General features: G+C 51.6%; 2 protein-coding genes across 2 annotated transcripts; one reads left to right on the forward strand and one right to left on the reverse strand.

Moving 5' to 3' along the window:
* Positions 1-1112: 1112 nt before the first annotated feature.
* On the forward strand, positions 1113-3207 carry BU25DRAFT_393419 (uncharacterized protein; the record flags this gene model as incomplete). The annotated part of the gene is made up of 4 exons (XM_033704693.1): positions 1113-1408; positions 1491-1643; positions 1693-1883; positions 1932-3207. Exons 1-4 carry the CDS (start codon positions 1343-1345, stop codon positions 3205-3207), a joined length of 1686 nt encoding a protein of 561 aa, XP_033561641.1. The 5' UTR covers positions 1113-1342.
* Positions 3208-4194: 987 nt separating this feature from the next.
* BU25DRAFT_65203 (acid protease) lies at positions 4195-6669 on the reverse strand. Its single transcript, XM_033711992.1, has 2 exons — positions 5952-6669; positions 4195-5894 (listed from the first exon to the last, which is right to left on the reverse strand). The coding sequence occupies exons 1-2, from the start codon at positions 6553-6555 to the stop codon at positions 4390-4392; spliced, it is 2109 nt and encodes a 702-aa protein (XP_033561642.1). The 5' UTR covers positions 6556-6669; the 3' UTR covers positions 4195-4389.
* Positions 6670-13891: the final 7222 nt, after the last annotated feature.

The raw sequence follows: 13891 nt of genomic DNA on the forward strand, positions 1-13891 counted from the left end.
GTGTTTGGTTGGCGGTTACTTATTGCTTGTCATCCTATCGTGGGACGTAGGATCGTAACACAACCTTTGAGCTAGACAGATTGCCTGTACTACTCATCATTACCCCAAGCTGTTGTTAGGTGTTTCACTCAGGTGACTTACCCTACTGTTCCTTCATGCCTTACTCATCCCCAAGAAACAATTGAAATAGTACTTATGAGCTTTGCTTAAAGTATGATTTCAACACCCAATGACCCCAACCTAACCCCTACCCAACCCCTGGGTACCCCCTACCCATTTGCCAGTCTAGCCTGGTGGCAGTGCTGATCCATCACCACACACACACACACACACACACATGCTATAAGCGTCACCCAGGCACAATTGCCATCTTGAGTAGTTGCTGTAACCTCCTTTTTCTCCTACATATGTCTGCTGAACATGTGTTTGGTCCTAGTGGAGACTTCAACCATGAAGTCCTTCTCATCCATGTTGTATGTGTGCTCAGCATCAATGTTGTATTGGGCAACTTTGGACTGCAACAGGTCAAAATAGAGCTTGTACTTGGTATACAAATTGGCGTTGTGGCAATTGCTGTCCATACCTGTTGAGTATTGAGAAAAGAGATGGATGGAGTGGTTGTTGATGAAGCAGGTAATCCAGCTCTTGCTCACTGGCTCTGTAGCTATTGACAATGCAAAATTTGCTATCATTTCCCTTGTAGGAGGTAGATGGCAAGCTGTAAGCTCCTCTATATACTTGACAAGCTTGTCCTCCTGTTGTGAAGTGAGCTTTTGCTGTACAATTGCCTGCTCTTCACACAATTGTATTTCTCCTTGGTACTTGCATGTCAACGTAGAGTGCGCAACACCATACTTTATGGATAATTGCATCCAAGGGATGTTTTTGCATGGCATCATAGCATCTATCTCTTTAATGGCTTCCTCTAGCATTATTGTGGCGTTGAGTTATGGTGTTGTGAAGTATGGGTGCATAAAGCATCTTGGCGCATTGCGTGAATCCGCGCATTGCGTGCACGGACACGGTATATGGCCGAGCTTACCGTAGTTTCCGTGTCGCGAACGTACATCGTGAACAATGTGGTTCGAAAACACAATGTTTTCGCGATTCCAGCCGCCAACCCGAATCCGAAACTGACTCTGTTTTTGTCATTATTGGTAGCAAACAGGGAATAGCGCCATGCCACCCATGCAAGAAGAGATTGTCGGCCCACTGTGCCTTTCCACCCCGCCTCGCATTCGCTTTACAACAACGACACCATCGAGTGGCTGCATCGAGGGTGACCCAGCCAGATCGCCGGAGAGCGACCTCAAGTGCCACCTAACTGGTCAGTGAAACCTCAATGCCGCGACTAGGCCACAAGAAGAGTCGGCTGGGTTGCCGGCAGTGCAAGGCACGCCACGTGAAGGTGCGTTCATGAAAGCCGCGTCTAGCTGCTAGATGCCCATTCGTTGACGGATCAACAAAAGCACAAACTGATGACCTGACAGTGCGATGAGCTCAAGCCGTGTACTAATTGTGCAAGACACGGTGTACAATGTAGCCTTATAACAGATCCACCGCCTTCCACTCCATCCGCAAGTAGTAGTGTTGCTCCAAAACGTGAGTGTGAGAGCAAATCCTCAAATGAGCGCTCCAAAACTGTAAGTTCGCTCAATCAGGCTGTACAACATGCGACTGAAAGGCTCCTAGGGTTCGTCGACATCGTCACCCTCTCTGCTCATCGACTATGTTCTGAATTCCTCAGCTATGTCGCCTGGGGATGCAGCTTCAGAGGGTAGTTCTCCAAGCTCGCAACCAGATCAGTTCCCGTTCCTGAGGCCATTCATACATAAGCCTGCAACGAACCAGTCAGATCTTTGGGTCCGGGATGTAGAGTTGATGTTTGTAAATCTTGAACGTATCAGGAAAGTAATGCTAAAATGATACAGGCATCACTGGACCATCGAAGCCTATGACGAGTTATCACAAAGAGAAGATATGCGACATACTTGGAGAGTCGATGCTCCGAAGATTGCAGTCACTCATACGTTCTTGATGCACGAGATCCTTGCGTTCGCAGCATTTCACAAAGCATCACAGATTCCTGATAAGCGTCAGGAGTATTACACATTGGGCATCCATCATCAAGATCTTGCCATCAAAGGAATGCGACCGAAGCTTCAAACTATCATCCCAGACGAAGCACCGGCCATCGTTGCCACTTCGACACTTCTCACACTGGGTGTCTTTGCCTCAACAGGGTTCGAGGCCAGCTGTGCTGATATACCCTCATCACCATCCATTATTGATGATATCTTGAACATTTTCTCGCTCATGCAAGGCATGGGGAACGTACTGGCACTTGCACATGCGCATGTGCTCAAGTCGTTTCTTGCTCCTATGTTTCGAGATCCACTGGAATCTACACCGTCGCAACCATTACTCCAGGAACTGATACAGCATGTACCAAGCCTCATCTTGTTCATCGAATCCGAGCCCAACCTATCCGAGTCAGAACGTGCGGGGTTCCTGGGTGCCATCGCTCACTTCGAGCCTGTGCTCAAGCTAGCAAGCCCTCCGCGAGTCGACAACCGAGAGCTGCGATTTCTGTTCTTCTGGCCACTGCACCTCGACGGCAACTTCCTCGCCAGTGTTCGGCAAAGGCATTCGGGAGCACTTGTAATACTGATGTACTACGCTACCATGCTATTCGCTGCGGAGCCACGTTACTGGTTCATGGATGGGTGGGGCTATCGATTGATGAAGGCTTGTTACGATGGTGTCGATAAGAGCTGGCTGCCAGTGTTGCAGTGGCCATTGTCTTTCTTGGAGACAGATCCCACTTACAGCCTTTTCACCAACATCAATCGACTTCCTGGAGGTCTCGGACAGCCACAAGGGCCGCTTGTTCTGCCATACGCACAGCAACCGCCGCAGACAGTTTCTTTCCGTCAGTATTCTGAACCTTCTTCGCGATCACCTCAACACAAAAGCGTATCGACACTGGACCGTAATGGACCATATCCACAGCTTACAGGTCAAATGCCTCCCTCATATGCGCCTCAGATAACGAACGCATCACATCTGCCTCCGATGTCTGATACAGTGCGGAATCAGAACCAATATAGCGATTATAGCAAGCATGCATCCAGCAAACCAACAAATCATACGCATGGGCAAGGTGCAGGCACGGCAGAACATTCGCAGAAACGCGAAGGCTCATAACAAGAGCTCCGCGGTCGCACCTTAGAATAGCCACCTGCACGTGTCCATCACGTGACTCCAGGCGCCGCGCCAACAATTGCACAGCAGAGATATACGTTCAATACTATCTACGAATGACGAAATTCCACTCACTTAATCTTCACCGTAATCGCACACAATCTACATTCGTCTTACGATTCATAGGCACGGCAGCAGGCACGGCAGAAAGTACTCACCACACCGCACTTTAGCCGATGAATGCTGTGTGCTTACATATCAGCCTGCGAGGCTTCCTGTCAGCGGCACCCAACCTCTTTGCTGACCCGACTTGCAGCCTCTAAGACTTTCGATATCAGTATTGATTGCGACACTATTGATGATGTCGCCTTACGCCTCCATGTGACCTTACACGGGATATCCCTGCACTTCATACCTTCACCTCAGTCCAGACCAACTGAGCACTCAAGAAGTGCGAGCAACGTCTGCAGCCACTCGTATACCTCTGTCATGGCTTGGCACTAAAGTTTACAGAGAGCGAAGACCTCGGGTGGTGGACAACACTGGATACAGGCTCTTAGTCGCTAGATTCACGGGAGGCATTGAATGCTGATGCGTGAACCATTTGCAGACTAAGAGCATTCCACAAGGCTGAAACGTTCTTTGCAGATGTTGCAGAGCCTTTGTAATATACCGAAAGCCGCAGCCATGAATTGTCGCCGAGATGTTGTGGTCGGCTTTCTCTACGATGCAAGAGCAAGGCTCCGTACCTGAACAGTCTCCGTGCCTGAACATCTTGACGGAGCAAGTGCACATCTACGGTGAATCTGATCGAATGCGCAGCATTGCCCGTCTAACACTCAGCTCGACTAGCACCTGGTGCCTTACAGCAAGTGCGCATCACGATTTTTCAGCACCAAAGCCATATTCGAAGGGCAAACTTTGCGCATGTACAGCTGCTCAGTGGGCTGAAACCCCACCACACCAATACCATCACTAGACCTCTATCAGAAGTAAAATGTGTGATATTACATCTCGTACTAAAGAGCGTACTATTGGGTATCAAATACTCAATCATAATGTTGATTCGCGCAAAAGCCCCCGAGGGGAACAAGTGTTCAACATGTGCCGACAGCAAATGAGCAATGGATAATAGACATGAACGATAATGCCACTAAGGTGTCTCACACTAATTTTCTTTCTGCCTCATTCGGATAGTGGTCGCCTGGGCTCTCTGGCCCAACGCTCTTGCTCTTCGGGTGTGGGTTGAGAGACGGCGGTACTGTCGCTTGCGATCGTGGTGTCGCTGAGTCCTCGTTGATGTGAAGGGCGTCGTTCTGCAGCAGCCTCTGTGGTGGTTTCGGCCTGCACCTCGTTCTTTGGACCAACAGTTCCAACGGCAGCACCTGTCTCTGCAGACTGTGCGGGCCTGGTGGCGTCTTTCTTGTTGTCTGCAAGCCTCTCATCGATGTTCGTTAATAAAGATGTGTCGCTGGGGCCACGGCTATGCAGCGGGCTGTTCAGTGGACTCACAGCATCGAACTGTGTGCCTGGTGTGTGGAATTGCGCATCGTCGCCAGGTAGCTCAGCAATGGGAGTGCCAGGGGTGTTGTGACCTGACGAAGCACGATCTCTTTGTGCGCCTCTCCTATGAGGCTTGCCAGCCGTGAAGTAATCACGACCACCATCGATGTCGCTTGCGCTCTCTGGTGGAGGGCTGTAGAGCTCAACTGGCGGGCTGTCTGGGGACATTTCACTAATCGGTGGGACGGACTTATGATCGGCCGTGTAGTAGCCAGCGAGCGGGGTTTTGGGAGAGCTTGGGAGGTCGGAGCCAGTGAGTTCGGACACACGTCGATGTTTGATCTCCTGACCGGCCAATGTTGGATCGATCTGCGAAGTTGCATAGTGCTTCTGCCCCACTTCTCGCTTGTTCTTCCGTTTCCTCCACCAGCAAAAGGCAACGATACCAGCAATTGCGAAAGCAACGACAATTCCAACCACGGTGCCAGCAATGGCGCCAGGAGCCAGTCCTCCGTCCGAATCCGGTGTCCCTGCTCCGGGATGGTATGTTGTATTGTAAATGATCTTGAGGTCCTCTTTCGGCAAAGAGTTCGGATTGGAAGCGGGAGCAACCGTGAAGTTGGCTCGTTCATAGTCGACGATGATGTACGCTTCCTGAAGGAAGGTGCGGCCCAAGATGTATACGCCGTCCTTTGATTTCTTGATTGGGAAATAGTTCGTACCATTGGCCCCAGTTTCAGAGAGTTGTAGATCAAATGCGTCGTACGGAAGCTGTATGTTCATGAGATCAGCGCTATTCAAGGGACCCGCTGCGAGCTGGAACGTGACTGTAGCATTTTGCTGTGCATTCCAGTTGTGCGCAGAAGAGTTGACAGTGTAGAAGTTGGTTTCATTGTCGTAAGTGAGGCGAAACTTCTTTTGGAACTCGTCACAGATCCAATCGGGGAGAATCAGATAAGGCAGTGTCGAATCAATGTTGGCACGGAAGCCGCCGGTAGTGTTCGCTGTGAAAGAGTATTGGTTTGCCTCGACGTCTTGATCTGGCCTGTACAATATTGATGGGACTCCGACGACAAGTGTGTTATTCTTGTTGTTCGGCATTGGTAGTGAGAGGCCATCACGCGCCATACGTGATTTGTCGTAACCACCGAGAACCAGGCTACCAGGCACACCGTTGCGGTTGTTACCTGAAGTCGTCAGAGAACATCATAACATAGAAAGTGGCAAAGGAAACAGTCACTCACGATACCAAGCACCAGCCGTGTAGCCGTACGAAGGACTCGCGATAGTTTGGAGATCCTTGAATTGCGACAAGAAAGTTGGTTTGGTTGCGCCTTGCCCGCCCACCTCACCTGCAGCAAGCCCAAAAGAGCCCATAAAGAAGGCGTTGGATGTGTACTTTACAGCGTAAAGTCCTGGATTGACAAGGCTCTGCGCTGAGCTGTGCCCAAGCCCAACGTTCGTGGTCCCCCAAACTCCACGCGGCGTAGAGTTGTAACCCGTGTAGTCGTTTGAGTACCAGTATGGAAGGGGAATGCTTAATATTCCCGCATCCTGCCAATTTTCAGATTCTTGCACGCCCGTGACCTGCTTTCCATTGTATGTAAGTACGCCGTGTTTTGCCGCACAATCTGGGTTGCATTGTTCGTTTGGCGCAGGGAGAAGAGTGAGCGCAGATGATGTAGACACTAAGACCTTGAAGTCCTGCCCGTTCAGTCCTTGGTTGTCGGAGTTGACGTTGATGAGGAAAGTAGACCATTTTCCATCGTTGCCATCGAAATCTCCACTAGTGGGCACAACTTTAGGAAGCGGTATTGTCGTTACATCGACGCGTTTTTGGAGATGCATTATGAGGAGTCTGGCATAACGAGCACAAACGGAATTCGAAGGGCCAGCGCGCAATAACAAGGGTCAAGAACAAGGAGGGGCGCAAATCGCGGAAGGACTAGTACTTATTGACAAGTCGGCCGATACCAGCAACAGCCTCGCGCATAGCATTAATACCAGCTTGGGCTGGTGGCAGGGTTGTGGCCTCACTGTGCGTTAGCGTCACAACGTCAGCGGAATACTGTTTTCGATGTCCAGAGATAGGGCCAGCCGGGTGCTGGAGGCTGCCAAGCCCAACTGCTTTCTTTTGAGCACCGTCCGCGCCACGGGCGGGGTACACTCATCGCACTGCCAGCACGACAGCTTCGTGCGTTTCTACTCGTCGGAATGCCTATATATAACTGGTCCATGTTTACCGCTGAGGGAACGCAGAGTTTGTGGCTGGTTCCAGGCTGACTATTGGAGGAGAAACAAGTAGGGTTGGCCTCGCAGAATCTGGCGTGTTGTGCCCAGACCAGTCTGAATAGGTGTGTGCCAGGGCTGCAGGAAGGGTTGCAGCGATAGCAAGGTGGCTAGGGAAGGAGGATTAGAAGGCGGGCCGGAGAGCGTTGAGTGCTATACTTGGCAGGGACTAGTGGCCGCCTTAATCAGCAGGTCAATGATACGAGATCTAACGGTGCCGCGCTAGCAGGTCCCGCTGGGTTGCACGGACATCAGAGCCATTCGCTGCTTACACTTGAGCCGCACAACATCTAACCGAGGTGCTCAACGCATCAACTGATCGTCACACAACTTCCGTATGTCGCACCCATTGAGCATGCGAACTATGGCGGTGTACTGTAGATCACAGCAAGGCGGGCGGGGCACCTGATGGCAGCGCAAAAGCAACACGATGCCATCGAACTTTTACCAAGATTTGGCCCCCAGTATACCGCGCAGGCCCTTTCACCCTCCATCAGAATCCTTCCTTGCGCTAATGTATACATTCACTGGCGGCCTGCAGCTGTCCAGCACATTGTGGGTAAGTCACTAGCCGCAATCAGCCTTTGGTCGTCAATGCCAGTAATTGCCATGGGCGTGGGGTTTGCGAGCAATATCTAGACCACTGATCTGGATAGTGTGTAGACAGTCTTGGATCTGTCCGACCGTGTGCGCTTAGAGGAGCCGAGTCTTACGCCCGCATTCTGCACCACATCCGATGCTTTCTTGGCCGTACCTCCGCCTCTTGCGCTATCCAACCACCGGCGCTGCTCACCTCTTCCTCATGGCGGTCACGTCTTTGCCTCGAATAGGTCTAGGATGATGCACCGCCTCTCTTCACTGCCTTACGCTTGCATGACTCTTGCTCGGGACCTGGTGTTTACCCATCATGGTAGGTAGGATTGTTGAAGCTCAGGGCCCAGCCCTGCCAGTTCAATGGCACGCTACTGTAAGCTGTGGATTGCTTGCTACCGTCATCCTTCCCTTATAGTCACGGGCTGCTGCTCACTCGCCTTTCTTCTCTCAAGCTTCAGCCTTCAGCCTATCGTTACTCTTGAGGTACGTGATAATTCTCTGCTAAACTCTTGCACAGCCCTTTGGTACCAAGTCAGGTCATATCCACAATGGCAGGTCCTCAATTGTGTGTCTCTAAAACGGGTTCGCCTGTGCTCTGGTCCAAGTTCCCCCAGAGCTAGGGCGCCCTGCATATGAAGATCCTCCACAACTTTCCGTCACCTCACGTGCATGTCTAATCGCCACAGGCTCAGACTGGCACATTCTCTCAGCCGGCATAGCAGTCGCTCCCTTTCAAGATGCGTGGCATTTTGTATCTGCTGGCTTTCGCTGGGGTGGTTGCCGCCCAAGACAATCAGACCGTTCAGGCGCTCAAGGCCCCTCCAAGCCCTTCGACAACAGAGGAGCCACTCTTCTCCGTGGCAGGCGGAGGCGGGTATGGATATCCGACATGTCAAGCCGTGACAAAGACCAAACTAGTCGAGAAGCCGTACACACTGGTTGTCACCTCTTACAAGACTACTACATCTACTTGTTATGAAACAAAAACGAGCACAAAGTTAACTACAACTACCTGCACAGTGGTAAGAATCGGCCCCATCCCCAAATTGTACAGGCATTTCGCCACTCAAGTCCTCAATCGATCTCAATCGCAAGATGCTCGAGCTGACGCGGGTACCAGACCGAAACGACAACAAAGCCAGGCCACAACATCACCACTACCGAAGTAAATATCCGGCGCAATTCATAATAGCCACATGCTGACCCTTCCAGACGGTCTACAAGACCAATTCGGCCTACCTGACCATCACCGGGCCTGCAGTACCTGGGCAGAATCACACAATTACAGAGACCACAGTACGGGCTTCTCAATCCCTTCCTAATCTTGAAAGCTTGCTGATTATCTGTTAGACCTGCACAAGTACTATGACTTCGACCACGGTGCGTTTGCCATTTTTTATTTCAAACAAGATGGCGCTGACGCCTTCAGACCTGCACGACGACACAGACTGTGACTACATCAAAAGATATCACCCTCTCCGGATCGCTCATCTACACCACGGTTCCCGGTCCTACGGTCACATTAAATCAAACTCAGACATACACTACTACTATTATTAGCGTACGTTCTCTCCCTTTCTAATCCCTTCCCTCATTGCGCAGAAAAAGCTGGATGCGATTGTGCAATCCCCAAGCCTGCTCGACGAAGCCAGGCCAGATTCAGCTGAGTATTGAAGGCTGGTAGATTGGCAATGGACTACAGAGTCTCTTACCAACTTCTTTTACTTGCCCAAGATCTGCTGAAGATCTCCAGGCTCTGTTCTAAGAGCTGGGGCTGGCAGATGCTATGTGCGGTCTTTTTCTGTGATATGACAGCCCCTTCGATCTTTGTTAATCATTCATAGCTCGTGCCAACCACGGCAATAGAAACATGGCGCACGACTGATGAAAGGACGATCCACACTACGGACGTAAGCACTTTCCACACAACAGGTGCGCAAGCTCACATTGGAAGCCTCCAGGAGTGCATTTGCTGATTAGACTGTAGACTGGTCGACCTACGTTAGCGTTTCTACTACTACATACACGACCTGTATCACGAGTTTTATTACCACAAGTTATCCAGTCACCATCGACCATACCCAAACAGAATGGCGGACTTCTTATATCGCAACTACGCTGACTCTGACATCGACGGACTATATCTCGGTCACGCAGACGATTGAGACGCCTGGTCCTACGAAGGAGGTGACAAAGACGAAGGAAATCTCAGTTCCCGGCCCCGTTGAGACCGTTCGCGAGACCTATCGCACAACGGAAGTCAGCACCTACAAGACCACAGAAGTTTCGGTGAGCACCGCGACGTACTCGACCTGGTACACCTCCTACATCACGTCCTGGTACACAACCACATACACCGAGCCAGGCACGACATATACGACCGTGGAGACGACTATAATCACTTCTCTCGTGCCCACAACCACAACAGAGCGCTTCTCATACACCGAGACGATCGAGAAGACCATTCAGACGCCTGGTCCCACTCAAACAGTGGAAAAGACTATTGAGACGCCTGGACCGACTTCCGAGAAAACTATTGAGCTCACAATAGTGTCAATTGAGACCCGTTTGAGCGTCGAGACTAGCTATATTACGACCATCAGCATCAGCACCACAACAGATGTACAAACGACTACAACAACATCTTACAGCACCATAATTATCACCACCGAGATTCCGGGGCCTGAGACTACGTATACCTCGTACATCACGAGCTACATTCCTGTGGAGGTTGTCCGAACGACGACCGTGCTATCTTCCTATCCGGTAACCCAGGTTGTACCTGGTCCTACCGTAACGGTGCCTACGACTGAGCGCTTCACCGAGACTCAGCTGAGCGTTCAGACATCGTACGTCACTACAGAGCGTGTGCTTACAACTACCACGACGTCCTACAGCACCGAAACCATCACCACCGAAATTCCAGGCCCCGAAACTACGTATACCTCCTATATCACGACTTCTTTCCCTGTGGAGGTAGTCACAACAACGACCGTGTTATCCTCCTATCCGGTAACTGTGCCCGGCCCGACTCAAACCACGACTGAGCGCACCACGGAAACCCAGACGTCATACTTCACTACTGAGCACGTGGTTACTGAGACCTTTACGAGTACAACGTATATCCCGACAACCTTCACAGAGCCTGCGTCCACGATAACACTTTCCGGAAGCGTTACAACCCTGCCTGCCTCCACTATAACTTCCTTCATAACTTCGACCATCACGAGCGAAATTGTACGAATCACTACTGAACGAGTGCCTATTACAATCCCTACAACAATTCCTGGCCCTACGATCGTCTCCTTGAGCACAGTTTTGATCCCTACAACTTTGGTATCTACTGAAGTAATTTCGACTACCTTTACAACTACAATATCTGGAGAAGTCAGGACGATAACCGACCTCGTGCCTACCACAATCTCAGTAGTTAGCACTTCCACTCAAGTGCTCTCTTTCACTCAAACGATTGAGGGTCCGACCTCTGTGCAGACTATCCCAGGCCCGACTCAGACGCTTGAAGTTACAAGAGTCGAAATATCCGTAGTGACCAGTACCCTCGAACGGACGGTAACGAGCATCTCGACATCCATATCGACTTCGCTCTCGATCATCGTACTCCCTCCTTCAACAAGCGTCATCACCTCAACGTTGCCGGGACTTACGCAGATTGTGACCGTCCAGCTGCCCCCTTCCACGGTTCTCTCGACTATAACGAGTACCTCAATTGTCCCTGCCGTAACGAGTACAATCACATCAACCGTGCCAGGAGCAACCCAGACGTCGATTATTACGCTGCCAGCAAGCACGGTGACTACGAGCTTCCTGTCTACTATCACACTTCCGGGCCAGGTTACCACAAGCACATTGACTCAGCCAGGATCGACGCAAATTGTCACCAGCCAGATTCCAGCCTCCACAATCGTGTCTACTGTGCTCTCCTCAGTCCTAATTACTACGACTGAACTTGTGCCTACAACAGTTCTGCAGACAATAACTCCAGGCATTAGCTCTGCACCCAGCGCGAGCTCTACCAGCCCAGCCTCGACCGACTGCCCGACCGACTGCCATATTGATGTGACAGCGACTCGCTTACAATACCCCGGAGTCGTTGTTGTTGAAACAGTGACTCGGCCTCTTGTCACAGTAGAAGTTTTCTTCGATTCCGCTGGAGTTGATGTGAGCAGTACAACGTATTCCGACCCACTCCCATCTTCCACGCAGACCATCACTTGGGAGTACTCGGGAGTAGCTCTGACGTGGCCGACAACATACGCTGCGTATGCGACGTTCAGTCACATCTCTGTCGAAGCAATCGGTTCGCAGTGTGTTCGTGAAACACTCAGCTTAAATCTGCCCTCGCCGACGGACTATGCGCCTCTTATTGTCGTAGAAAGCGACATTCCAGACCCTTCATACGTGGCACCGACCGTTGTAGATTATCTCAATAGCCTACCTACCGTAACCGCGCAACTAGGTGGCCCGATTGGGGAAGCTTGTGACCCTATTGTTGGAACCCCGGTCGAGGGGAGCACCAGAACTGACGGCAGCACGACTCTCGCGATTACATTCCCTGATGCTGATGAGACGACGACCGTTCGTCGCCCAACACCCGAAAGTGCTGTTACTAGGCCTGCATCCTCAGAGGCCACACCGACACCAGGATCAACGAGCGCTGCACCAACAAGCACGCCATCACCTCAACAGTCCAGCCCTCGTAATACCCCCTCTTCTTCTCCCTCTCCCTCGCCGAGCGCAACGCAGGAACCAAGTAGTGCGACTCAACAGTTCAGCAGTGCGCCTGCAGAACCCATCAGTACTGCCCAGGAGCCGAGCAGCGCGACTCCGGAGCCTTCTCCAAGTGAGTCTTCGCAACCGCCTTCTAGCCAGCTTCCTGCGTCCAGCGGTCCTGTGCCCAGCAGCTCTGCTGTTCCATCGTCAAGTGCCGCATCACCTTCGAGCAGCGCCGCTGACTCCTCAACAGGTCCAGCCTCATCCTCCGCTGCGCCCATTCCCTCTTCCGCATCCACCGCACCTCAATCTTCATCGAGAGCACTAGCGTCGTCTGCTCGTACCTCTAGCCGAACGACCACGAACTCGGACGGTACAGCATCAGGCGTTCGCCCCAGCTCGAGCTTTTCGGAGTTTACTGGTGGCGCACCAGTACCAACAGCCATCGCAGGTTGGCTGATTGGAGCCGCAGGCATTGGCCTGGGCTTGTTCTAGTTTTACGAAGGACTGCAAAGCGCTTCGGTGCTGTTAATGTTTTCACGTAATGATTTCAACCAAGTAATTGATAATGATAAAACATTCCTCCACACATTACGGCCTACTATGCACTTGCAGTTGCGCATCATTTGGTGATTGACAAAGCACATGCAAACACAAAGAATCTCAACTTTGCAGAACAGACACCCTTCAGCTCCTTCCAGCCTCGAGCGCCATTAAACCCAGCCTTCTCATCACTTCACATCACCGCAAGGAACCGCTTGCAACGCACCTTCCTCGTGCATCAATCGACGGTCTGGTACGCGCCCCACTTGGCTCGGCCCGCAGTCCCAACCTCAAACCTAGCCTTGTCAACGTTGCTCCTTCATGTCAGCGTGCGCAAAGCGCGCATTCATCTCACATTGAGTTGTGCACGGTGTATATATATAGGTGGTTGTCTAGGTACAGCAGCAGATATAAATACGAGCCCGTCGTGTCTTCAAGCTTTCCCTTCAGCTCGTCTTTTGCGCGCCACGTTCTCGCTCACGCAGGGACGCCTTGAAATCACGCGAAGCGAGCGAAGCGAGCCAAGCGAGCCAGCAACACGACTTGAGGGTGTGAAGACCCCGGAACTCCTCGGTCAGGGCCTCGTAATTGCTGCTGTGCGGCCCGGCTGTGCGACTTTATCGGTATATGGGTAAGAAGTACGAGTACGAGAAGGCGTTGGTGGCGCGTGGTGGTGACGGAGGTGGGTTTGACAGGCGCACCTGGCGCTTGGATTGGGTTGGTGAGGGGGTGTACGTTCTTGATGTATGTTCTCGGTGCACGTTCGTGTGGGGAGAGTACCTACTATAGAGGGATGGGAGGATAACTGATTGTGATCTTGTGCATGTTCGTCGAGATTGCTTGGAAGCTATGAGCACGTCTGGTTTTGTTGCGTCCTTCGCTGCTGTTCGTGCGTGTTCAGCCTTGCCGCGTCCTTTGCTGGGGTGACCCTTTGGGAGGGCAGTCCTCGCCAAGAAGGCACGACCTTCGGCATCAAAATAACCTGAACACAGCGTTGACGCGCGTTCCATCTCAACAAGTGGTGCTT

Source organism: Macroventuria anomochaeta (assembly GCF_010093625.1).
Source record: "Macroventuria anomochaeta strain CBS 525.71 unplaced genomic scaffold BU25scaffold_17, whole genome shotgun sequence".
In the NCBI taxonomy this organism is placed as follows: domain Eukaryota; kingdom Fungi; phylum Ascomycota; class Dothideomycetes; order Pleosporales; family Didymellaceae; genus Macroventuria; species Macroventuria anomochaeta.